The sequence below is a fragment of the Stegodyphus dumicola genome, chromosome 7, assembly GCF_044657685.1.
Source record: "Stegodyphus dumicola isolate Sdum_Otavi_A_Nest chromosome 7, ASM4465768v1".
In the NCBI taxonomy this organism is placed as follows: domain Eukaryota; kingdom Metazoa; phylum Arthropoda; class Arachnida; order Araneae; family Eresidae; genus Stegodyphus; species Stegodyphus dumicola.
This window is the reverse complement of record NC_140774.1, coordinates 151,140,821-151,167,622: the sequence shown is the minus strand read 5'-3', so window position 1 is coordinate 151,167,622 and position 26,802 is coordinate 151,140,821. Positions and strand designations below refer to the sequence as shown.

The window sequence follows — 26,802 nt, the reverse complement described above, 5'->3', positions numbered from 1 at the left end:
TTAGTAAACCGAGTAAAGACATTATTCAGTGCCTTTAAGTATCAGCTGACCTTTTAGGGTCATGTACCAGATGATATTCAGGAGTTGCTTTCTTATCTGCCTTTCTTGAGGGTGATATATTGGTCTGAGAGCAAATTTACCCAAGGCTTAGTATATTTCCGTGTAAAGTATAATGAGCATCGTAACATTTTTAAAACAATTTGCATGTCGTATAATAAGTATTTATTGCTCAAATATATTCCTAAACAATAAAGGTGTTTCTAAAGAATATACACAATACTTGCTGTAGAAATTAAAATGCCATGCGGTTAGTTTTTCAATCTAAATACTGAAGCTCTTATGCAATTAATTTTTTTCTGCCTATAACCAAATCAATGTGGGATTTTTGCAGCGTTTTATTTAGGATTAATATTTTTCGCTCTGGTGTACTAACGTTTCACCAGCTTATTTGCAAGCTAAGAATTAAATGAAAATGTTTCCAATGCTTCCTAATGTTATATATGTAGTTCAATATAATTTTTACAAGATTAAATCGAATTTCTTAAAGATGATTGTACTTCAATTCCACTGTTTTAAAATCCAATTTTATTATTAAAGCTTTTAAACAACTTTATTTTTTCCTCTTTTTTCATTGTTTATGCTTATAGCGATAAAATAATTAGTGTGTGCATTAAACTGACTTTCGCTGCATTACTTAATCCAACAACCAGCTTCGGCTAAATTCTCATGGGCGACTGGAATAAGAGCGGTATGTTTCTTGTGCTGAAACGATGAACCAAAAATGCCAAACATTCTCATTTTACTTCTCCTGTTTATAAGGGAACAATCTTCGCCAACTGGTGAGGAGTTTCCTCTCCTCATATTTTAGTATATTATTCAGGCATCATTGTAGAAACCTTTAGGCGAAGGCAGATTTTATTTTTCATGTTACCACTGAAGGATTATTCGAAAAACAAATCTTCTAATTGCGTGTTAGAAATATACACCATAAGAACCTGCTCGAGTCAATGCAAGAATTCCTTAACGTCTTCTCCCATTAAGAACAACTGAGAGAACCAGTCCAAATACAGTTGTAGGCCGGTTAATGTCAACACCATTTAAATTCCTACCCCGCTCTAGAGATCTTTATGTTTCAGGGATTGTAGCGAGGGATCTTTTGCTGGTAACAGCCTATGTTAACCACTTACAATACAATAACACACATGGGGGAATTCGATTATTCCTTTCTAAATAACATTCTTAATTTAGGACAGTTTTTTTGTATTTTAACTACAGTTTATTTCCATATAAGCATGGTACGAAAATATTGATATTTTACTGAAAACCCTTCAAAGCGATCTGAAAGCATTACCCATTTACCCCCCCCCAAGAGAACACACAGGGAAATTACCAGGTCAATCAACCATATGTTATCTTTAGTTAGAGAGATCTAGCTATTCTCCTCACCGGCACGATAAGAAATTATTGTCTTGGCAGCTACCATCTAATACTTTTAACATTCAAAGGATTTATGTGTCAATAAAACAAGCAATAAAAAATCTGGTTGCTCTTTAAAAGCAGTGGATAACAAAGCAAACAGAATCGTTCCAAACAAATGAGCAAACGTAAGCTTCTCGAAGACAGTAAAGAAAAGTATTTTCTTTAATCTCCTAGGATCAGAATGTGGGTTCTAGACTTGAAGCGAATATACAATTCGATTTCCTGAAGGAGGAAAAGCTGTCTGAGAAGCTTATTTCGCATTTCAAAGATAAATATTTACTGGACATTCCTATAAAATCTGTATTATGAAAAATCTGAAGTATGTTGCCCTATTCTGCTTACATAGACGGATCCTAAGCTCTTTTTGACTTGATTCGGATTTTATCACTGATGTTGTGCAAGAATCTGAAAATTGGTTTCCTATTTTTATGCCTCTATCAACATGATATTCGAAAGGAAAGCATGTTTCTTCCTCAAAGACTGTAAATTATATATTTTTACAGTACAAAGTAGTTTCTTTATACAAATATCATGAATGATATTAAATGTTTGCAACAAAAGAAGCAAATGTGATAGTTTTCTTCGCAAAATTATGAGAAAAAGAATACAGACTGAAACTTATTTGAATTTTATTAGCTTGCATCTATACACAAAATGCAGAGTATTTCAAAAATCGCCTCCATCAAACTGTCAAAAATGGTTGAAACTTCTAAAATGCATATTAATGACAAATTTTGTCAATAGATGACTATTCTGTTGAATTCACTTTATTTATTAAACTTTTATTTGCAGTCTATGCTTTTAACTTTAAGAGCTATTCGTTCGGTACAGGTGACAGCTGAGAGCAGATCCGGACACCCGGGTGGCTTATTAGGACTATTCGGGTATCGCCCGGAATTTGCAACATTTTGGCGCCCCAGAAGCGCGGCTTCAGGAGCTTAATAGAAACTTTTCTTGATGCTGTATACTGAAATTTGAGTATTTTAAACTGATATTTAAACATTTTACATAATACAGTAATTGTATACTGGTGCACAAACTGCAGCTTTTACATAAATATTATGCTCTGTTATATATATATATATATATATATGATTTAAATATGTAGAAGGAATCTTGGTACTTTAAAAGCTGGCAGTCGTGAGGAAGAAGTTGATACGAAACCCACTTCATCCAATTGTCATCATTATTTCAGGCATACTAGAATAATTCCTCGTACACAATATACTCTTTAATCATAACAACTACGATAATTTCTTGTATACACAGATTAACGGGGGCCATATTTCACAAGTGCACATCAGCATAGTCACTGAGGGAGGAGTTTCGAAAATGGACCAATGAGCTTCTATTGCTCTTGTGTTGCTAAATCATATGCAAGTGAGCATATGTTGTTTACGTTTTAATTTGTATTTGTTTCGCAGTTATAAATGTATGGCGTAATAGTAAAAATTCTCGTAGTGCTTGGACTGATGTTCATGGCATATTATCGCCCTTTGCATCGAGAAAACGACTCAAGCTACAATTAGCCTCGGATAATATGTATATTTACTAACACCTGTGGATTAAGAAAATTCAAGGATATAGTTTTTTTAATTGAGCTGGGAAGGACTGAAAGTGTAACAATGAATCTAGTGTTTTTTTATTTCAGTGCTTGCATTCTTTTGATTTTGAAAGTGTAAGATTCAGAATACTTATTGAATCTGAAGTATTATGTATATTTACTAACACCTGATTATACCCACTGTTAACATTAAAAGTTATATTTGAATAAATTGAATATATTCGTTGTAAATAAGATAAATTCATTCTGTTTGATGAGTACTTCTTTTGTATACAGTACATTAAGGATTGAGCAGTTATTAAATATGAAATTTAACGCACTAAATGTATAATGCAAATTAGTAAAGTTCACTTTAAATAAAATTCTGCATTGGCTATTATTATAGAACAACTTTTTCATATAGACCACAATAAAAAGTGCTGACTTCTATTTACATATATAATTGGTGTAAATATTTTTGTCATAGTTTTATGTAAAGATAGCATTTGGACTCAGAATTTTATCACGTATTTCTTTCTTCATCTTATTTAGCATCTATTAAGTAATATTTCAAATTGATATTTTTGCGGAGTGTCCAACATATGTTTGTATGTATTTCAAATTCTTTCACCCAGGTAGTGAAATCTTCACAATTGCTTATATTTGATCTACCTCTCGCAATGGAAATTTCCAGAAGAAATCAACGATGCTTTAATTATTTTGTACAGAAAATTGCGTGGCAAAATATTTTCAACCATCTTGCTTAAATCTTAAAGCACGGGAAAGGTCATGTGACATGACAGAAATATTACTGGATGTTCATTGGTTCATCCTAGAAGACAATCCCTCAGTGGCTACACAGATGTGGACTTGTGAAATACGCTAACGTTGGCGACATCATTTTAGACGGACAACTAGAGCATACAAGATACGTTAACAATGGCGAAAGCTAAGGAAAGGAAGGAATGACGTAGTTTTTTGTGCCAAGAGTATTTATACTAAGTTTGATGTAATTGTAGAGACAAGTTATGATTGGTTAATCTTAGGTTGTTACATAACATAGAAGGATCTCGAATTTAGAACAACATATAAATTTAGGGAAAGAGCACCAAATCTAGAATTGTTAATTTTGAGGTCGCCAATTATTTTTAAAGCAGCTATCGTATTTTATTATACTTTACACACATACGCAACACACACAAATATATACATATATATAAACAAGCACATATAAGTTACCCTGGTGCATTTTACATATTTAGTTGGTGTAGATATGCTAGTTACTTCAGTGTGTTCATGTACAAGGTTCTATCATACACACACTAAATAGCACATCAACATGCCGCACAAGAGCACTAGTGCCATACAACGAGACACCCAGAAGTAAGATAGTTAGTACTGAAGATTGGGCAGGAATCAGTAGTGCACTAGGTGACACTACAAGGTCCTGTCCCAAAGCCTGCAATTTTTCCTTTCTGAGTAGAGCAGACTGCTAAATGGAGAAGCACATGAACGGTGTATTATCAACTGGCAGCCGCATGTGCCAAGCCTCTGTGAGTGGGCATGCTGTTATGTAATGGTCTGATACAAAGTTTGTTCCAAGCAGAACGAATTTGTCTGATTAGGCATTACTTCGCAGTGTCGCAGTGCATTCTTACGAACAAATTTTCAAGCGTTTAAAGACACCTTCCCAAACTTTCTCGGGCCTAATAAGACAGTTCATTGCAGTTACTAATAAGACAGTTTCACTTGTTAACCTGATTTCGGAAAGCGAGAAATGTTAACCTCAAGAAATGAAGTCAAAGCTAAAAAATTTTGCAAATTTTTTAAGTCAGAAATACACTGTTGCAACGGCCAACAAATAGAGTGAAAGGATAGCATGATAATCGACTTTATATGTTTCGAGGTAATGTTCAATCATGAAAATTTATTCTAACAGATAAAACGTCATTTCCCACTTGCAGAAACAAGCTCTTGGCTTGAACTGTTTCAATGCAAGCCAAGAGCTTGAACTGCAACAACAATTGAAAGTGATATAGTAATTTATAACAGTATAAACGCCATATAGTGAAAAAATTTGTCATTAAAATATATTTTAGAACTTCCATACGTTTTTTAAAGTTTGACTCTCGCGACTTTTGCATGAGACTGTATAAAGGTCTTAACCCTTCTTTCAGACAAGTGAAATTTAGTTAAAAACGAATTTCATTCGATAAGTGAATAAGCTGAAATTTAACTATTAGTTGAGCAGTGTGCTAGACCTTAATTAATTTTGTAATAACATTCAGCGATTTAATTATTTTTGTTATAAAATTGTGAAATTTTTTGCAATTTGAACTTCACATTTGCTTTTAATATATATTAAAGAAAAAGCTGAAAGCCATCATATTTGCACGAAAAATATAAATACTGAATTAATTTTTCCGGTGTTTCTACAATATGTTTTAATCCAAAATCGTAATTGGGAAAATTTTGGAATCAACGAATTATTTAAATCCTTTATAAAGTGCACAGCACTACAATATAAAGTTCGCTAAATTGTGCTCCGAATGATTCATCCACTAACGAAATTAACACAAAAATTACTCAAATAGAAAGAATTCGCTTGCGGAATGTGATAATAATATCACTTTAAAATTTTCATTACTCACTTAGCCTTTCGCCTTGAGACAAAACCGCAGAAAATACAATGATCTGAAATTACGTTTAATTTATCTTTGCTTTGTGCATTTATTTGGTAATTACCTGGCAGTACCCAAACAGCGACATTAAAGTAATTAAGTTTACATCTTTGGTAACAATTTCGAATTAAGCTGCATAGTTTCCATGAAAAATAGCTTCTTAGATATTGGAGATATTTCTCAACTTCATTTTATAAGAGAGGCTGTGAGATTTATCTGCTGGAGTTACTTAGAATTTAGATAAAATATGATATTTAATGATGCGTTAGCGGAAAAGACTAAGTAAGCGTTACGATTACAGCTACATTCGACCTTACGAATATTTATGGCCGTATTTATTAAAAGATCTGTATTTAAATTTCTTCAAAACCAATTTGATGTTTCGTACATGAGTGATTTTTTAAAAAGAATTTCTGCATGAAATTTGCTTTTTATATATCACGCTCTTCTAATCGTTTGCTGAAGCGAAAGAATGTTTAAAGAGAATTTAAGGTTGATATATATCAGGTTAAGGAAATTTTAAAAGTTTAAAGTCTAAGCTTGGCTATTTAGGAAAAGGAAAATATTTCGCAGGTAGTTAGAACTGAATCTGAAGGAGCAGAAAGCAAATTACACTTTGAGATCCAAGTGCAATTAAAAATCGTAGTGCAATTAGCAACTGAAATAATGAGTGTTAATTATAAACTATGTAATGAGTCGAGTTTTGCCAGACTTAACTTTGGCTATTTTCTAATTATTTTAAGAAATTAAAACTAAACTCTTAAAACGATTTATCTTATTCTTTAGGTATCTTAGAACGTCAGTAAAATAAATGAAAATTGCTCATATTTTTCAATTATATCTTTTCTCAACTTTTTAAACGTGTGTTTTTTCTAAATACTTGAGAAAAGTGTAATATAAGACTATTGTGTTAATTTTGTCTAATTTTAGAACTTTTTCCAAATGCTTTTATGAGCATCTATGCACATGAACCAATTTTGAATCAATATTTATTTGTTATTTCACGCCTTTCTAAATCCAACAATATTTCTTCCCCATCTTTATAATACCCATATAATTTTATGTTCCTTTATTACGCAAATGTAATGAGTATCATTTAATTATTCTTAAATATGATTTTATACTAATAGGCCTTTTGACATTATTAACCTACATGAAGAAATCATTGAAACTTTAAATGAGAGTTATACAAGGTTTTTCACAATTACTCGGCAAATAAATAAGTGTTAAATGTTCAAGGATAGGTAAGCAAAACACGCAAATAACAACAAAAAATGTTAATTAACAAGTGTTAATTGCTTAGTCCTGAAACAAAGGTTACAATTTAAAAACTGAATCAAACGTGGCAGGCCTCCAGAATAATTTGGGTCAAATGACATTTCTTAAATTAAAATTTTATACATAAATTTATACCAGCCTGTAGTCATGAATTCTCAATGAAAAAAGAATTTCCGTAATCGGATTAGTAAAATTCAGAGTCATCCTCCTAATATAAGATTAAAATTATCAGATGTGGTAGATAATGATCCAATTTTCTTAAAAGATCGAAATTTTCTGATGTAGGATTACAAGAATTTGTGAAACAAGGTCAAACAGTATTTAAGTTAGGATTTTTAAGAGCAAATTTCTAAAAGGTTCATCTAAAGAATGAAACGTACCAGTTTTAAATTTCTAATTATAGCTTGCAGAAGTGATGAAGTCATAAATTTTGTATTTAATAAAGCTTATTTTTGTATATGACGCTCTTTTTAACGAACGGAAATTATTTGCTTCAAAAATATTTTGGTAGTATTTTCATCAGCCCTATTTGCTTTATACAATTTTTTCCCTCGGAGATCTTGAAACGCTAATTTATTAACTTATACTTTATTTTTGGAGATTTCTATCTTCTTTGTATTTTGATTTAAAGTGCCATATGATCAAATTTGTTATCATCTAGAAATCTCATTTTGTACATTTGTTTAAGTTCAAAACGTAGCTATGGTAAGCATTATAATAATAATAACCTAATAATGTAGTCCTTTCTGAGACAGCAGAAATATTGATTGCTTGATTACTTTTAAAAAATCAACCAGTGGTTGAGTGATAATATGGGATGCCTGTGTGGGCGTTTCGGGTTTTTTCCGCGTGTGTAACGTGAATGCGACAAGTTCATCTTAGAAAGTCCTCCATGAATGCATTACTCCATTTAAATCCTTGGCACCCCGATACAAACGTACATGTTGTTCCAGAATGACGTCCCGATAGATTTGGCTTCTCATGGTTCCAATTTGAACACGCAGGTCAGTTCTGGAACACAGAATAATTCCACCCCAAACGAGCACTCCTGCACCACCGTAACGGTGTCGTTCAATGATGTTTTCTTGGTGGTAACGGGTACCTGGAGCTCTCCATATGAAAGTCCGGCGAGAATCAGACTGCAAGCTAAACCTGGACTCGTCGGAAAAAATCACACAAGCCCACTGTTGCGGTGTCCACAATGCATGCTCTCTACTCCAGGCTAACCTCAGACGACAGTGAGTTGCAGTAATTGGAACGCATGTGACAGGTCTACGAGCATATAGACCAATCTTCCCTAAGCGTCTGTACACGGTCTGCCTTGAAATTGTCGTACCAGTGGCTGAAGAAAGCTGACGAGACAGGTCTGAGGCTGTGCTCCGCCTGTTTCTTTTGGCAGTAACTGCCAAATACCGGTCCTCATTCAGCGTTGTAACTCTGGGGCGACCTGTGCTGTAACGTCTACTCACATTACCATCATCTTGGAATCGTTGCCAAGGCCTGGAGATGACACTCTGGGGAATTCCAAGTTCGTTTGATACTTTCAGTTGGGTACGCCCACATTCCAGACGCCCGATAATTCCACCACGTAAAAAATCATCCAAATACGTCCTTTGTGGCATAACTATTCGGTTATTGCACTGAAATGCTTATAAAGCGCCTGCAAACAATTTTACTTCTTTGTCTGTATTCATTATATATCACTCTCTTACACTCTCGTCATTGTGAAGTACCATCGGTGTCATCTGGTTACTTCCTGAAATTTGCATATGATTCTTGAAGATGTGTGTAGTGATTTTACAGGTGATATATTTATTTTAGAGTTCGATTTCTGCGTGACTCTTAATTATCCTTAATTTATGGACATGAGTGTAGTAAGCTGTTATAATAAAGTTAGTAAAATTTACTGGTTAGTAAAATTATAATAAAGTTAGTAAAATAATTAAGTAAAATTAGTAAAGTTAATATAATTAAGTACTAATTATTAATATAGTTAAGTAATGAGTTAAGTTAGAAAAGTTGATATAATTAAATATGAAGGATAATTTTTTTTTAAAATTAAGACAAGACACATGGTGACTTTTCAAAAAGAGAAAGACGTACTTTTGGAGTTTCTTTAACGGAAATTTAATATCTATTTACAACGCATGTAGACAAAAGTATGAAACCGCCCACGTAATCATCCTATCCAACGGAGACTTGAACTCGGGCGGAACTACTAACATGCAACTGTCTTATCTACTAAGAGAGTTGCATGTTAGTAGTCTTATCTACTAAGACTTTGAAGGGTAGGAATTAAGTAAACACCTTCTTAAAATTAAGTATTTTTTTCGCTCATGTTCTAGGATACGTTAATTTCTTCCATTTAATATGCATCGTGTCCACAAAAACCCTTACTTGGCTTTTATTTTCGCAGCTGGTCTCAAACATGTGCTTTCAGCTAAAAAATTGCTCTATATGACATAAACATTTATATTTTGGCGTTTTAAGAATGAGATCAGTTTCATAAAATTACGAAATCTAACTTTATGTACTATACTTCGGACCTTGTACTTATATTTATGAAAATCTTGTACTCATTATAAAAAATAAAGACATAAAAATTGACAAAATTAACAAATTTAGGATAATATGTTATTATTCATTTGCCTTTAGGAGTCAGTTAAAAAAATTAATTAATTAAAATGTTTACTAATTTAAGGTTGATACTTCCTTTTGAATTCCATTCAGTGGCATTCCATGATGATATATTAGTGTGAAACATTCTTTAATTTATAATTTTGTTACATTTGTTAGGCCGAAAGAATTTTAACGTAAGTAATTTATAAGTTTACAAACACTAAAAATACGTTAATAATATGTTTATGAAATTCTATTACTTTAGAATCATAACATAACTATCATATTTATAATGCAAAAAATTCATTAAACTAGAAATATTTAAAATTTTTAATTTGTGCAAATAACGTAACGTGTTAGCTGTATGCCAATACTGATACCTGCCACTGTTTTCACGCACACGAACATGGATTCCTCAAGATTATGTGAATACGATGTCCTTTTTGAAGAACTTTATATTGATCAATACTTTTCAAGTAAATCCGCATAGAAATTCTATTCATTTGATCTATTAATATAAGAAACGTTTCTAAACTGATTTTTTAACTGACTACAAATGCATTTCGCTCTTCAGTCTGTGTAGAGGTCGTTAATATGATCTTCGTTTTTAAAGTCGAATGTTTTAGTTAATGCTTGTTGCACGACAGTCACATTATTGTATTTTATATTTTATAATGAGCATAAAATTTCCTATATGCAGAGTGCTTCAGCAAATCGGTTGCAAATTTTCAGGATAGATAAAGAGTAGCTAGACGATGGAAAAACAAATAGAAGGCATGGTCGGAAACCCTTCCTGGCGCGGTAGTGACGACACAAAACAAAAAAGAAGGATACGAATTATTTGAGAAGAATGTTTATTATGCTTGTGTAGCGGAAACCAAGAAATAAGAACAAAAACAGACGATTGGCATTAAAGAAAGTGTTCGAAATTACGCTCTGAACCGTGACGAAGGAATCGTGCGTCATGCATCTTCCATGCGATCTTCCATGTATTCCACGCGCAAGAAATGCGAGGCATGCATTACGGTCCGGGGTCGTAATTTCGAACACCTTCTTTAATGATGATCATTATCTGTTTTTGTTCTTATTTGTTGGTTTTTGTTGTACTAAACATAATAAAACATATTTTGTCACACTGCTCGTGTTCTTCCTTTTTTCTGTTTTGTGTCGTCACTCTCCTCAAAGTTTGTAACCGATTTGCTGAAACGCTCTGATGGAGCAGAAGTATGTATAAGAAGTTACATTTTTCTAATTTTCACAGAATTGATGCTTTTTTATTTAAAAGTTCTGAAATATAAATAACAATTAAATATCAATTAAAACTTTTTTGTACTTGGAATTTTACGTCTATGACGAACAGTTGCAAAAATAAAGGCTGCATAAGCACTTTTGTGGACTTAATAGTGTATAATTCAAAGTTGTAAATGTGCATCAGAACTCTTCTTCCCCCCCCCGTAAAATTTGAAAACAGAACATTTACTGACATAAATCAGTTAGAGTATTTTTTAATGAGGATTAATATTTTCATTTATTTCTAGCTGGTGAGGCCACTTGTCGGGACGGAGAATTTCGTTGTGACGACGGATTATGCATCAACTCCGATTGGAAATGTGACGGCGAAAATGACTGTGATGACATGTCTGATGAAAAAAACTGCCGTAAGTTTTCTCCATTAAGAAAATATTCACGTTCTCCCAAACTGGTAATGTACCTTACTGACTCATCTAAGTACGGAAACGTAAACTTGCCATACCTTCTATATATTTGGGACTCTAAATGGATTGCTCTTTCGCTTGAAACGAAATACTCAGCTTCTATATCTGTGCTGCGTATCCACATTTCCCTGTTATCTATTTGAGACCAATGTGTCCCCATCGACTGCAAACTGTCGAATGTTTTTGTAGGGCAGCTTTCGTGCTCAGATATAACGTGTAAACGATATATTCTGGGTTCGAATACAGAAAAACAATGTTTTACAGTGAGGCCTAATTTATCTCTCAAGTAATTTAAAGCAATCTCAGTAGGTCATGGACAAGTGCGTGTATTAGCGCAAAATGCACCAACATTATACAGTTTTCCTAAGGAAATGTCCTCAAATGTTACCTAACTAGAATTGTAATCCCCCATTACTTTAGGACAGAAAAATTCATCACATAAAATTTAGTCAAATGAACATTTCATTATACTTGTTTAAAAAAAACTGAGGGCGCTACAGCTATATCAAGTGAGGAATAATCGATACTGATGGTTATTAGGTCAATGACCATCAGTATAGAATTGGTGTCCTTCGCGCCATCATCTCTATTTTCCTGCAATATTGAGGTCCTCTTTAATGTTTTACTTTAGTTCTCACATTAGACACCACAGGAAGTGTATACTAGGTTCAAATATAGGATCTCATTGTCTGCAGGTTATAGCTGCCTCTAAGCTACGTCACCAAAATAACGCTCTTTAGTGTCTTCGAATATTTACTACGGAGTTCGCATTTTCCATGCCAATTAATGGACGAGAGGGCATAAAAAACAGAAAGGCATGCATAGTCCAGAAAAGAGTTTATGGAACGCAATGCAGAAGCATGAAAGAATTTTGAAAATTTTCATGCTAGAAGTATACTGTTTAAAATTCATTTTAATGAAAATAATAATAAAACATGCATTCATATTTACATGAAAAAAAATCTTGAAATATGTTGTTGTCCTCCTGATCTATACTTCAGCTAGATCAGATCTAAGAAATATATAATGACTCAAAGAATAGCACTTATTTTTCCCTGGCTCTAGGCGGCATACAGTTACAGGTATAAGTAGAGAGAGCTATTAGATGTTCACTGTTGGTCGTATAGGTGTATTCCCCCCATGCTAACTGTTAAGCTATCAACCAATTTTGATGATCATCCTTAGGAAACGAATTTTAAAGTCTTTATACTTCTTTCTCAGCCAGCAGTTTCTTGAAAGAACTTTCGGCTCAACAATATTTTAAGTGCCTTTATGCTACAAAGACATTATATAATAACAAACACCTATGTCTTCTCTGCGATTCGAACCCGGACTTAAAGCTATGAAAAGCTGTCGAACCTGTTACGCCATGCCAACAAGGCCGCACCTTCAAACTAGTTTATCAAGCGCAAGAGTTTCTTGTTAGATGGACATAGTGTATAGTAATAAATACCCATTGACAAGTAAATACCAAACACTGAACCTTATTTTTTTATTATGAAGAAAAGCAAAATCAGTAGCCATGACTATGCACTTGAAACTGGTATTTAGAAGAGCTTTTGCTGTGCTGCCTGTGGCACAAGTTTGCATTTTATTTATAGCATTTTTTTATGAAAGCTTGTGATGCACCTGTGATCAGCACTTTAATAATCAAATATTCAGAATTTCGAAAGCTAGTGGATGTGATGTATCCATGGATCACGAAACGTCATTATATTAAAAACGTATGATTTTTAGTGAGAGAAAATTTATATATAGGCCTTATCGTACTTGAAAGGCGATTTAATCTTACATTATGTTCTATTAGTTTAGGGTATATTTCGAATCTATTCAATTACGTGTGTCCAGATAGAAAGTTGTTAGATATACTGATTTTGTAGACATTATCTGATGCTAAATAATTTTGTATACTCTTAGAAATGCCTGAATGCAGTGATGAGGAGTTCCAGTGCAGAGCGGGAAGATGTATCAAGCGGCAGTGGCAGTGTGACGGCGAGTTTGATTGCGCAGACAACAGTGATGAAGACGGGTGCGGTATGTATGCTTCTTATTCAAGGAATTTGTGTCTTGTCTGAAGTTTGCTTTCTTTTGTCAAATACGATTCTGACACATGCACACGTGAAAAAAATACAGGTACTTTTCGGATAACGGATCGCCAATTGTCGCCAAACGTTAAATGTTGGCGTGAAATCTAACCAGTAATTATTGCTGTCTACTATTTTACAGTTATTCATTCCTCGTTGGAGTTGACAAAATTCTATAAGTTTGATCTTTTGAAATTAGAGCAAGTGAACAAAATTATTCTCAAAAAAATGAATGTGCGAATTTCGAGCCAGCATTTGTTCTGTAATCCATCCTCCTCGGGGCATTATCTTCCATAACGGCGCCTTTCAGTGTTTCGGTACTAATGAAATAATGTTTTATTTTGTTGTTTAATCTTTTAGTGTGGATGATACCTTTGTTTTGGAAGAATTTAATCGCGTCTGTTCGTCATTTGACAATCGCAAGCTCCATTCCTATTATTTTAATATAATTCCTATTATTTTTTTTATTACTTTTCCGCTCCCTTTTATCACAAAGATGCGATTTACCCAGAAGGGCTATTAATTTCGTTTTGGCATTTTGCGTTAATTCACTATAAACGACGAATCACTTTTTAAATTGTTTTCACTAAATATTATCGCCCTTTATTATGTTTAAAAGAATTAAATAATGAAGAATATGCATAAATGCATTGTTACAAAATGTCCACCACGCGATATCAAGCTTCCCCGGAAAGCACGTTAACGGTTGCCAGATGTGGCGCAAAATCGCCCATTTGGCGACAAAATTAGCGACATGCTATGAACGGATGGACGTGCAAAGGTCCTTACGTAGTCTCTATTTTCTCAACTTCTGTCCATAGATATTGTTATAGATTTTGTATTTAATTTGCAATTTTTAGTAGAATTATAATTAAAATTGTTTTATTCCTCCGTGCAACGCAGCGCGTGGCGAGTTTTAAGAGAAAGAAAGCTACGCCCAGAAAGTTAAAATACAGGAGCACGCGCATTAAACATTTACTTTTGCTTTCCAGAAACCTCGAAAAAATACCAGAATGTTCTCGTGCATGATTAAAAAGCTTATAAAAGCCGAGGAAAACATCTCAAATTAGCTGTTTATTAAGTTCTTGTTGATTGTTGCGAATTCGCGGTGAGATCGGATGAGCTTTCTCTGCGCTTGAATTGTGTTCTATTTAACGTTTTAATAGTTTAACATATAACTACTCTGTGATATTGTACGAATATCTGTGAGGAAACATTTCAGCATTTTGCTTTATTTCTTGTGATAAGAATAAATTTTATTAACTTTTCATCAGACTTGTGCATTCAATCTATTACGAACCCGTACTCACACAAGAATGTATACTTCACAAATAAAATATTTTAAATGACATAAAAATTCATATTTGTGTATTTTAATCTAAATTTTTTTTAATTAACAAACTTAACTTTATACATGGTCCCTCAGTCCTTACAATTACGTTTACAAAAATACTATATTGATTAAAAAATGCAAAATATATAACTACGTTACGACAAAAATTAACTTACATATTTAATTTTACAATTTGAGATCACGTCCAGAAACCGTACAAAAGTTGAAGAGAGAACTGTTCTCATTTGTACGTAACTAAAAATAAAATATCATTTTAAAATGATTTATAATTAATCTATATAATAATCTATAGTTCACCCAACTATAACTGCAGGAAATTGGTTTCCGTACAAAAAGAGACGTGTCGTAAATTTTACAAAATTAATTTTTTCAAATTAAAAATTTAAAAGGTGAATATAAATTTTATTTAATATTTTTTTATAATTTGAAACATAGGTCTACAGCCAACAGTTTCGGAAGCAAACTAGCCCACCAGCGGCCGAGCGGTAAAGTCGCTAAACACTGGTAGTTCGGTCCGAGGTTCGAATCCCGCGGACGGGCTGGCTGCATGGGCGTTTTCGTGGTTTTCCCCATGCGTAACGTGTATACGAGCCAGTCTCCCTTAGAAAGTCCTCCACGAAGGCATCCCTCCCCTTAGGCAGATAGCCCTCGAGGCTTTGCCATAATCACACACACACACACACGAAAGCAAACTATGTTATTTAAGATAGATACCATATCAATACTTTTAGTTACTTAATTGTAGTCTTTCCTAAAAAAGTCGGAATATTTGCTAAATTTAAGTGAACGTGTACAAAATATCCAAAACCTAATGAAGAATTTATTTGTGCTTGTATAGAGAAAATATGTTCATGTACATAAATTCTGACAGCTGTAATTATGAACAAAGTAATGTACCGTTAGGACATAATAATAAAATACTTTATCAAATAGTTAACAAAAGCTGCAAAGCTGCTGAAAACGTAAATGTATCTTAAAATATTTTAAATATATGGAGCAATTAAATTTGCAAAATTGAATATACTAATCATCACCATATTCCATATGCGTGAAAAAATAAGAAGAAATCTTAGATCCACTTATTCTGAGTTTCCTTTCTTCATTGAGAAATATCCAAAACAAAATTGTTTATTTTTTGTAGGAAAATTCTTTTTAGGCAGCACGAAATATTTAAGATTTATATAAATACAACTGTTACGTATTTATTTTATAAAAGATTAAAAAATTGGCCTTTACACTAAAAAAAATTCTTGAGAGAAATATATGAAAACTGTGCAAAACGACATAAAAACACAGGCACATATTAATGAATGTGTATGCCATTCATTTTGTGATACTCTTTAGGTGCACTTTCATAGTGCATTTTTTATATGTTACGTGAAGTTATTTTCAAAATAGGATTTAGCATGCTATTGTAAGCTATAGAACCGTAACATGTTAAAGTAATTCAGATTGTAGTCGTCGAATTTGTGCGAGAGTTCTTTATAAAATGGCTTTTACATGTTAAATGAGAACGCCATTAACATAAATATTTGATTTTATAATACTGTAATATATAAAGGTTACTTGTAGCACATTGTATGAATGTTTTTCATTATTATTTTCTGTAATGATATGCTATTGTCTGATGTGCTAGTGTTCTGTAACTTGCTATTGTTTTTGTGCAGAACTATGCTATTGTCTGCAACTCCGTAGATTTATAGATGTGATTTAGACCGTTCTGCCTAAGTGTTTCTGATACGGTCATGAAACATCGTTGAATGTTCCTGTACTAGTTGGAACACAAGAGACTAAACAGCCACCTTTTCGAAATAACGTATGAAAGTAACGGTAGCAGGTCTTTTCAAAAAACGTTAAAGATGTGGCTTGGAAGCAAATGAAGAATAGGTAAGAAGTATTTACGGTGCTAAACTGTTATTAGTGTATAATATTTAACCTTGTTACTCTGGAGTCTTCCCCGCCGTGATGGTATATAATTCCGTTTGGTTCATGTCCGTGGTCGGAAGCCATCATAGCGGTGCACTCACTCACTCACTCACTTCTCAGAAGGAAATATGAGAAGTGTCAGAAGGAAACGTGAAAATGCAGTTATGCCATCATGAATTGTGATTCAGCAATTAGAAGAACATTCTTCGTGCAGTTATTTTGGATTTCTTAGGTTATATTGTTCTATTTTTCATTTAAAATATTGATTAGACCTTGATTGATTTTCAGCAAAGTAATGCGAGCTAAATTTGTCTCTCCGCAACATCCTGTATAGAATCGAAGTCTAGTAACCAGGCAGTTTTGTGAAGTTTAGTCTGGCGACATTATTCCAGTTTAAAATTGAATTTCAGTTATGTATAGAATGCTATAGAAATGTCATTACAGGCTTTGTTTCCTTAACTAGTCATTCTAAACTTGTGCTTCTAAAGTTTCTCAAAATGACATACAGAAATTTACACAGGTTCACCACTTAAAAATACAATCCTTTTCTAAACATAACACATCGGTCTAATAAAGCGTAATTTTACTCTGGTAAAATATTCAACATTTTAGTGTAGATTAAACGCAGTACATTAAATAGACTTACGTGCAGAATTCGGAAGCTATTATGGAATAAGTTTACTGACTTTTACAACTTTTGCATGTCTATTACGAGTAAACATAGAGAAGAACTGCAAAATAAAAGTTTTTCTTTTATGGGATCAATGGTATACGTTGTGTAATACATCGCTATTTTGTAAACGTTTGTTGCAGGTTTCATACAATTGTTATTTGAGCATATCTCTTCGAATTTTGATCATAAAGATGGGTACCTTTTAATTTAATTTAATAAATCAAATTTTGATCTTGTTTGATCACAAAGAAAGAGAAAAAGACAGAATTTAAATAGTTATCCTAACCACAGTGCTGAAAATTATTTTCTTAACTCCCTATTTATTGGGAAAATAAGTGTCTGTCATAACATCTATTTCATATGTTTCAAACAGTTGTGAGTAATCGTCTTTCTTGAATAAAATGAACACGGAAAGTTTAATAATAGCAATGCAGCTTTTATATCACGCTTAAATGTCAGCGTTAAGTAAAATAAATCTTAACAATGCTTAAAGTTTTACAATTAATGGTATAAACATAATCTGACAGTATAAAATTAAAATTACCAGTGCGAAATTTCATAATCGAATTCTAGAATTATCTGCTTTTCGGACGGAAAATATCAAGTCTTTTGAAGCTTGTAAAAATAAAGCCCCTTTTTTCATTGTTTGCTTTTCATACTCAGCCTGCAATGTTAAAAATAACTCAAAGAAATAAACTCAATAAAAATGAATTCCTAAAAGACAAATCCTTTGCTTATCTTGCATTTTGCCCCAAGGACTGTCAAGCTTCCTATCTGAAGGGAAATAAAATTTTATAAGGCTTTCGGTTCAGCGAAATAAGCTACAGTTCTATAATGCCATTTGGATTTAGTTGCAGTAATAAAATGCTTAAAATAATTTAATGCTTTCTGTTAAAAAAATTAAAGAATAAACATTATTTTAAATTTCCTCATTGTCTTTCCAATATGATACTTTAGCACAATAGCCTTTCAGATTCTCCAACATTTTAGTATATAAAATGTGTAAGAGTTCTCAAGCAACATTGAAATTTGATGTCATTTCAAGATATAATGTTATAATTATTACGCAAATAAAATTAATGCAAATCATTTTTATTTTAATAAAAAGCGAAAGCCAAAGCATATTTATAATCACTTTTCTGCTTTAACTTTATTATTCTACGCTTCTTCGTAAGTTGTAAGGTATTTTCTCCTTTTTTGCATGCCTTCGTTGTGTAATATTTAGCATACTCGTCGCGTATTCGAGATATCCAGGTTCGGGGCTCATTCTTCGCACGTCTCCAGCATCAACGTAACCTAAGGACTCTACAATGGCGAGCGAGCTTCTTCACCACCAGGATTTGGCGATTGGGTCCCCTAATCCCCAGTCACCCTTTTAAAGGGGGAGTATATAACGTATTTTCTCCCTCTTATCTGCATGCTTTCATGGTGTAACGGTTAACACACTCAGCGCGTATTCTAGAGGTCCAGGTTCGAATCCCGGGAAGGGCATTAATTATTTTAAACATATCCTGCTTTAAAACGCTACAAAGTTAAGAATTGGAAAAACAAACTTGCATTCTGAAATCTTCTGTTTAGAAAGTAGCACCTTGTAGACTGTAGAGGATTTTACCTTTAAACGGTTTTTAATTAAAATTTTTAAATAAAATAAAAATGCTATTGAAATATTTTGCTTCGGTTTTTAAATGAAAACTATATTTATTATTGCCATTCTGCAAACCTAAATCTGTGGTATTATTAATTAAAAAAATCTGATGTGTACACCACATGACTTCCTTGTACGGAATATTAAATTATACGCATTTTTTTTTTTTTTTTTTTGCATTTCATTTAATATATTAGATTGAATTAATCCTACTTTCGCGGACAGCGCATAAACCACAATAGAATAAATGCATTCTTTAAAATTCACTTTGTTTACCATAGCGACACTCTGGCGCTAGGTTTACTTAACAGTATTATATTTCATTCATATTATAACTCAGAATGCACAAGATTTATATCATTTAAAGAATTATCTAATCGTTGATGCCACATGTTCTATTCAAATACTATAACAAAGCTAGAACGATGTATGAAAGAAATTAAGCAAACAAAACAAAAAAGAAACAGTTTTTCACCAAAGATTGAGTATTTCTCATTCAATTAATTCAGTTTTCACTTCGCGACAAGGCAAAAATACATAAAAACTCAAAATATCTGTATTAAAAATTACGAAGTAAATCTTAAATACTTATTTCCTCGAAAAAATTCCAGAAAAGATTAAGCATGATTTAATTCGCAATAATAAATGAAGGCGTTATTTTTGTGTTGCGAAGCTTAGTGTCTCTAGATAGGCAACAAATCTACAATTCTGCTGTTTCAAATGTAAACAAATATGTCCGCCATGTTATTTAAAATTTAACCACACTTAAACAGCTTTTTAATTGTTGATAATTGTACAAATATTGCTTCCAGAATTACGAAAGGCATAAAAACGTTTACCGGAAGATAAAAACAACATAATTCAATCATTTTTAAAGCAAAAAATGTACAGTTTACAAACATATAAGAGTAAAGAAACTGAGATCACTGAGCCGGGTAACAGAGTGGATATATTTATAAATATATTTATATACGTTTGGCGCGGCCAATTGAAACCAAAATACGAGGTGCACATCTACATGTTAAAGTAGTCTTATATACAAAATTTCAACGTTCTGAGGCTACTCGTTTTTGAGTTATGCGAGATCCGTACGTACGTTTGTACAGACACCACGAAAACTTTCTTCAGAATTCATTTTAAAGCAGTTTTTAGTTTTTTTTTTTTTTTTTTTTTTTTTTTTTGGATTAAATAGTCCTTTATTCTGTCCTTACGTATAGATATTACGCAAATACATTGTTAAATTGCATTCGAAAGCGGTCAAAGTGGATATTTTCGTTGAAATATGCTGCCTGAAGCTTTTAGCGATTACAATACTTCCTTTTTACTTCGTACAAGGAAGTAAAAACAATTAATATAAATTAATAATATAGCATTAAATAATAATTTTTCGGAAAAATTCAGCTTTAACGCATTTTCAGTTATTTATTTTTATGATCTAATAATATATTCTAAGGGAAACTGTCTCACACCCACGTTGCACATGGGAAAAGCCACATAAACCTCATGCAGCCAGCCTGTTTGCCGGGATTCGAAACCCGAACCGAGCTCCCAGTGTTCAGAAACTTCACCATTTGGCCGATGGTGGCGTCTCAGAGAAAAGACATATTAATCAAATGCTTTACTAGATTTTAAAAGCTTGCATAATGAGTTTGAGTACTTTCTGTTCAGAGACGACTATATATTTTAAATAATCATATATCTATCTCAAGTCTCGAAAGCAGCAATCTGATTTCTAAGAGGATAATCTTCTTTATTAATGTCTTAATATATTATTTTAATTATTCTGCCTTTCTTCCTCAATATTGTCTTTAAATCTGACCTTTAATATAAGTAGACACTTCACAAACATTTCATTGCTTAAGATGTATGATGATATATTCATCTTCAAGTTCAGTAAATAAGATTTATTAAGATAACACAGTTATGTCCCTAATAATGAAGCCCTAGTAATGAAAACTCAGAAGCGCAATTATCGCGAAGTTATACACATGCAAGCACATTTCGAAATCACACATAATTACGAAGCTTAAAGTTTAGGTAGGGCAATAAGTGTTCTGTTAATACGAGGAAGTTATTTAAGTTCAGTCTGGAATAAGTTGCCCTTATGGCTGTTGTAGATTCAGTAGTCTATGAATACGTTTATCAGAGGACTGAGTAATTGATTTTCGAATATATATGTTCGGGAGCTGAAATGGCGTAAGGCATACTTATGATTCCTAGACTTTTGCAAACTTTAATTTTACAAATATTTTCTTCCGTTTAAAGGCACTAGTAACATCCAATTAAATTTTTAATTGCGTGTAATGTCAAGGCAATAATATTACATTGATTAAGAATTACTAATAAACTAAACAGGTATTCGCGTATTTTATCTTACATTGTATTAAGGTTTACATTTAAATGTTGTTATTTTAATTACATCATGACATAGCACTTGCTTCGCAGAACGACTCTGTGCTTGACAAATACATACAATAATTATAGTAAAAATATAAATTCCATTCAAATATTGTTACGTTTCAAGGAAATGTTTTAAATAATATAAACATTAATAAAGAAAATTATTAAATTATGAGCATACGTTTTGTTCAATAATGTATTGGTGAAAAACATTTGCACTCCAGGTATTCCAGTTTTTAGGATTCTAAGTATACAGAATTCCATTTATCCGTAGTTTTTGTACTCAATTTTATATCAAATTGTAGAAACACAAGGTAATTTTGAGGTCGGAGAATATGCTGTAAACCACACATTGTCCAGCTTACCTAAATAGATTTGGCCTCAGAAGCATTAACCAATGCAACTGCTGTAAAACTGGGTATTTTCTTATTACTCTGATAAGAGAATTCATTCGTGCAATCTGTTTCATCTCTTACAATCAGCTCGATAGCTTAGGTGTACGTACTTTACCGGAAACAACAAAGCACTGTACTCCTATTATACACTGTATTCCTATTCTCACTGTACTTTTATGACGAGCAGATTAAGTATCTTTAGTTGATTGTACGCTCGTATTTACCCTAAACACTGCAGCTTGCTCATTCATCTGTAACGTGACCGTATTATTACTACCTGTAATTCAGTTACTTCATCTAATGAAACCTGTAAAAAGTAAGTTCATCTTAATCGTTCTATACATGTAAAAACAGCAAGTTATTTACTATCGTTTTGAAAAAAAAAAAAAAAATGATGATTTTTTTTCTCAAAACAAAACTAAACAAATGCCACATCAACAGATAGGTTTCATGTTTTCATTAATTTGATTGGAAAATTATAGGTAATGCCGCACCTTAGTCGTATTGTGGGAATGTATATTTTCACTAAAAGGTGCTACATGAGCAAGACACTTTAGTCTTAAATCCTATCTTATTTTATTTCATTACTTTAATTAGAGCTACTGATGTACAACAAATAATTCAAGACATACTTAATAACGCAATATGTTTCGCAATCATCTGTAGATACATTAGGACATTTTTTTTGGGGGGAGGAGCAGGCCGGAGAGATGAAAAATTAGCAACCGTCTTCACCGGGAATCAAACCACGGACCTCTGAAATACCGGCTCAGTGTGCTGACCACTACACTACGAAGACACGCTAGGAAAGTGGGAGAAATACCTTATATACTCCTCACAACTAGGGTTTTAGGGGACTTCGTCGCCAAATCTTGGGTGTGCAGAATCATCATCTACCCTTTTAGTTCGGGCGCCACTGTAGAGACATTACGTATTTTTTAAGAGCAAGGAAAAATGAGCAATCGCCTTCGCTTCGAATCGAACCACGGACCTCTAGAATAACGGCTCAGCCTGCAGAACAATTACATCACGAAGGCACGCCAAGAAGGTGAGAGAAACACCTTATATACTCCCCCTTTCAAAAGGCGACTGGGATTTTTAAGGGACCCATTTGCCAAATCATGCGTATGGAGAATCATCATCCACAACCCTTTTATTTCGGGCGTCACTGTAGAGACATTAGGTATTTTTTAAAGAGAGGTGAAAATTTTGCAACCGCCTTCACCGTGTATCGAACCATGGACCTCTGAAATACCGGCTCAGTGTGCTGACCACTACACCACGAAGGTACGCTAGGAAAGTAGAACTACCTTATACATCTTTGAGTAATATCTCGAAAATCTTGCGTAGAATCTAGAAAATGCATCATTCCTTAAGCAATTATTATTACAAATCACACTCGGGTTATATTCCTACGCAATGATGCTTTCGCTTTCTAGGAAACATGAGTTGGAACTTAATAGCATATGATGAAAATGTGAAAGCAGAAATCCAACTAGATAGTCGATCTTCAATCACAAGCACAGACTCTGTCAGATTATACAAATTCGAACTCGGATATCTGAGAAATGTTCTTTAGTAAATTTACACATTCACGAAAATCAACTGTAAATAACTTTTGTTTAAAAAGAGACACATAATTCTTCGGGGAAAAATATTCTTTACGAACTTAATTTCCTTAGAACTCTCTCCTTTCCTTTCAAATGATTCTCTGCCTTTATCACTTTTTTTGTTTCAACATATTTTAAGAAAGGAAAGTTTAATTACATTTCTGAAGTTTTTTTTATTTTGTAGGGGTAAATAATCAAATCCTTTCTCTTGCCATTCATAGAAATCATATAATTCTTCGGTCACGAGATGTTATTTATCTCCTTACACAAGATCTTCATTTCGCAGTAATCCATTCTACTACGTAGTGACATGTAAAAGTAATATACGGTTACTGGACATGTACTTGCTGAAAGAAGGATCTTAGAAAGATGGTAACCGATGAGATCTGGGCGCATTTCACAAGCCATACCCTTTCAGCTTTGTTTAAGAAACCTCTCAGCAATGCCGTCAGAGCTCATAGTTTCCTTTTAGTCTGTCCCCCAGGTACACGGAAAAGAGAAAATGGTTTGTAAGAGCATCATTTTTTTCCCGAGTCGAGTTATTTTCGAGAAAGAAGTTTGTGAGGATATTCCCTAATGGGGCTAAAGTATTCGAGTTCTAGAGTTCTCATAATTTTTTTATGTTGATTGCAGTGTAAAATAAAATGAATGAATGTTAGAAGAAAACGGTATATTAGACTGAATTACATGATAAATATCAGTAGGTAATTTAAAATGTAAATAAAGAATGCTTCGTAAAAGATATGGATAACATCTGAGGCTGAATCACTTACCATCTATTGATTCTGAAGTAAAATGAAATGAGTCGATTCTTCATAAGGACAAATCAAATTCCTTTGTTCAATAAAAATTGATGATTGTAGTGCAGCGGACTTTGTTATCGTTGTTATAGCTAGTTGTTTTAAACCTTACAATTTTTGTGGCGCGATTTATAAATTGGTATTGTGTACAATTTGCTCCTGATCTCCTCAGTTAGATATTAATATAGCAATTATTCTCAGTAAAAGGTGCAGTGAAAATTGTTTTTCTTCTGATACTCTTGTCGGGTATAGAACTTGGGGCCCTTGAGTTCCGTAGTTTGGCCGCTAAACTGGTCACGCCAAAAGCAACTGGCGCGATCAATTTAGGTGATGTCTTTTTTGCGCGCTGAGGTTAGGGCTGTAATATGTTTTGAAAAATCGCGATATTATTGAGAAGGTCACAAATGTGAAGGCGATCCACACTCAAAATATCGGAACGATTTCCTATTCTCAAATTTTTTTGGCTAATCCTTATCATTATTATGCGAGACATTGGATAGTTTCTTGGGAGATCATGTTCTCTTTTCTCCTCCCGTTCTAGGTTCATCGCGTCTCGTAAAATCTCTTTTTGTAGGGAATACATTTTTCTTGAAACTTAGTTTCACAGTTTTGAAATATATAGGCTCCCCGCTGACACAAGGAGTGATTTAATTCCTCCTCCCTATTCATCTACAGCTCCGACACTACCGTGTCTTTTCATCTGGTCCACAACCATTAATTAAACTCAGGGAAAATTCTTACATCTAACTATTTTGAGCATCCATCAATATAAGTCTGCAATTTCGTGCATATAATCTCTCAAAATATTGTTCGCTTTGTTTTTGTGACTTATTTTGTTCTGCATGTTTCTGGGCTTCAACTAACGATCCAACAAAAACCTTTCTGAGCGTATTCTTGTTTTTCCTTTATCATTTCCCGAATTATTATCTGTCCTGCCTCCACTGAAACGATGTCCATAATCTGCGGCGGCCATTCGGTTTCTGAAAAGGCCATAGATTCGGTTTGGCGTTCAAAAAGTGCTAAACATGAATTAATATCGGCTATCTCAACATCAATTTTGGTTTTAGTCCTTTTAGTTCAGGCATGTTTCGCTGAAACGGAATGTTTAACAGATTGGGAGTGGAATTCCTAATGGTGTTCGCGGTTGTAACTGGTCTGATTGGTTGTTGCAATCAACCCAAAAGTTGCAATCAGGTCTGGCCGTTTCTCCGACGCCTTTGCCACAAAGCATACAAGTAAATCTTCTGACGACGTATTTCGACAATTTGCAGGCGTCGTAGAAACATCGAGAGAAACATCGCGGGTTTGAGTCATAACCATTCTAAAAGTATTCTTTATATATTTACATATTTCAAAATTACTAGTAGGGATAACTGTGAGATTTTTTACTTATCATTCAATACTTAAATTAAATCTGAAAATGCCTTTATAATAAAATCATAAAAATGTATACATGTATTTTGACAATTCTTTCTGAATTCTTATTTGCGTTTATTAATAATTTTATTATTTAAAGTAATACACTAAATAAAATATTAATAAATTCTTAATTTTTCTTTGGAGTTATTCATATTTCATAAAATTTGAATTTTGTGTAATAGGTAATTAAATTTTTAAAGTTGCTATTGCAACAAATTGCTCCACTTTCCTTGCATATTAATTCAATCTCCTATATTTCCGCTCACCATGATGTTTCTCGTGACATACGTTTTAAAAGTTTTAAAACATTTTGTTCCCATTTTAGCTTGAAAAATATCTGAAAAGACATGTTGCGAAGAGTAGAACCGTACATTTAAATCAGCTAAGAATCAAAAAAGAGGTATATTTTTAAAATTTACTTTAGTTTTATTTATTTTCTACTATTAATCCAAAAGGGCCTTTAGTCCTTCGATGTACGATTTCTCGTTCTTTCACTTTTTATTTATTTATTTTTATTGTATTAGTTTCAAAGGAGCTTTGTCCTGAAGGACTGTTGTTTTCGTTTCGCCATTTTGCATTGTTTCGCTATAAATATCCGTTTCACTTTCCAAACTGTTGCCATCAAATGTTAGAGTCCTGCATTATATTTGAAGAAATTAAATAATGAAAAATCTGCATAAATGTATGTATATTTATTTCTCGCATTGTGATAAAACAACGGTACATAAAGTCATCGAAGTTTGAGTGACGTAATCCTACTACGAATATGGACACTTTGAAGCCCAAATTTGAAATTTGGAATTTGATTTACTATCGATTTCATATTTTGTAAAACTTTAACGAATTTTTGATTAACAAACTCAACGATTTAAAAGTGAGCAATGGCAACACTCTACGGGAGAGGGGAACCCTTTTATCTCCAGGCGCGCGGAACTGTGTATTGGAAATTCTAAAGATATGCTCATTTTAAAATTATTTTGCGCCATTGCTGTTGAACTGAATTTTATAGTCTAAGTGTAAAGAACATGATAATTAATAAATAAAGGTAACACACAAAATGTAAAAAAAAGCCCTTTTGGACGTAATTTTAAATCTTAAACCTTTCAGGTTTTTATTTATTATTTGTTTATTTGTTTGCTGAGATAGGCAAAGTGAAATGCGTCAATGAGGAAGTAGACTGA

General features: G+C 33.0%; 1 protein-coding gene across 1 annotated transcript in view; it reads left to right on the top strand.

The window, feature by feature from the left end:
• Lrp4 (LDL receptor related protein 4) overlaps nucleotides 1-26,802 on the top strand; it is a 1,066,574-nt gene that overhangs the window by 651,189 nt on the left and 388,583 nt on the right. Inside the window, exons 7-8 of the mRNA XM_085821440.1 lie at nucleotides 11,139-11,258; nucleotides 13,233-13,349. Coding sequence (XP_085677566.1) covers nucleotides 11,139-11,258; nucleotides 13,233-13,349 — 237 coding nt within the window. The remainder of the gene's footprint in view (nucleotides 1-11,138; nucleotides 11,259-13,232; nucleotides 13,350-26,802) is intronic.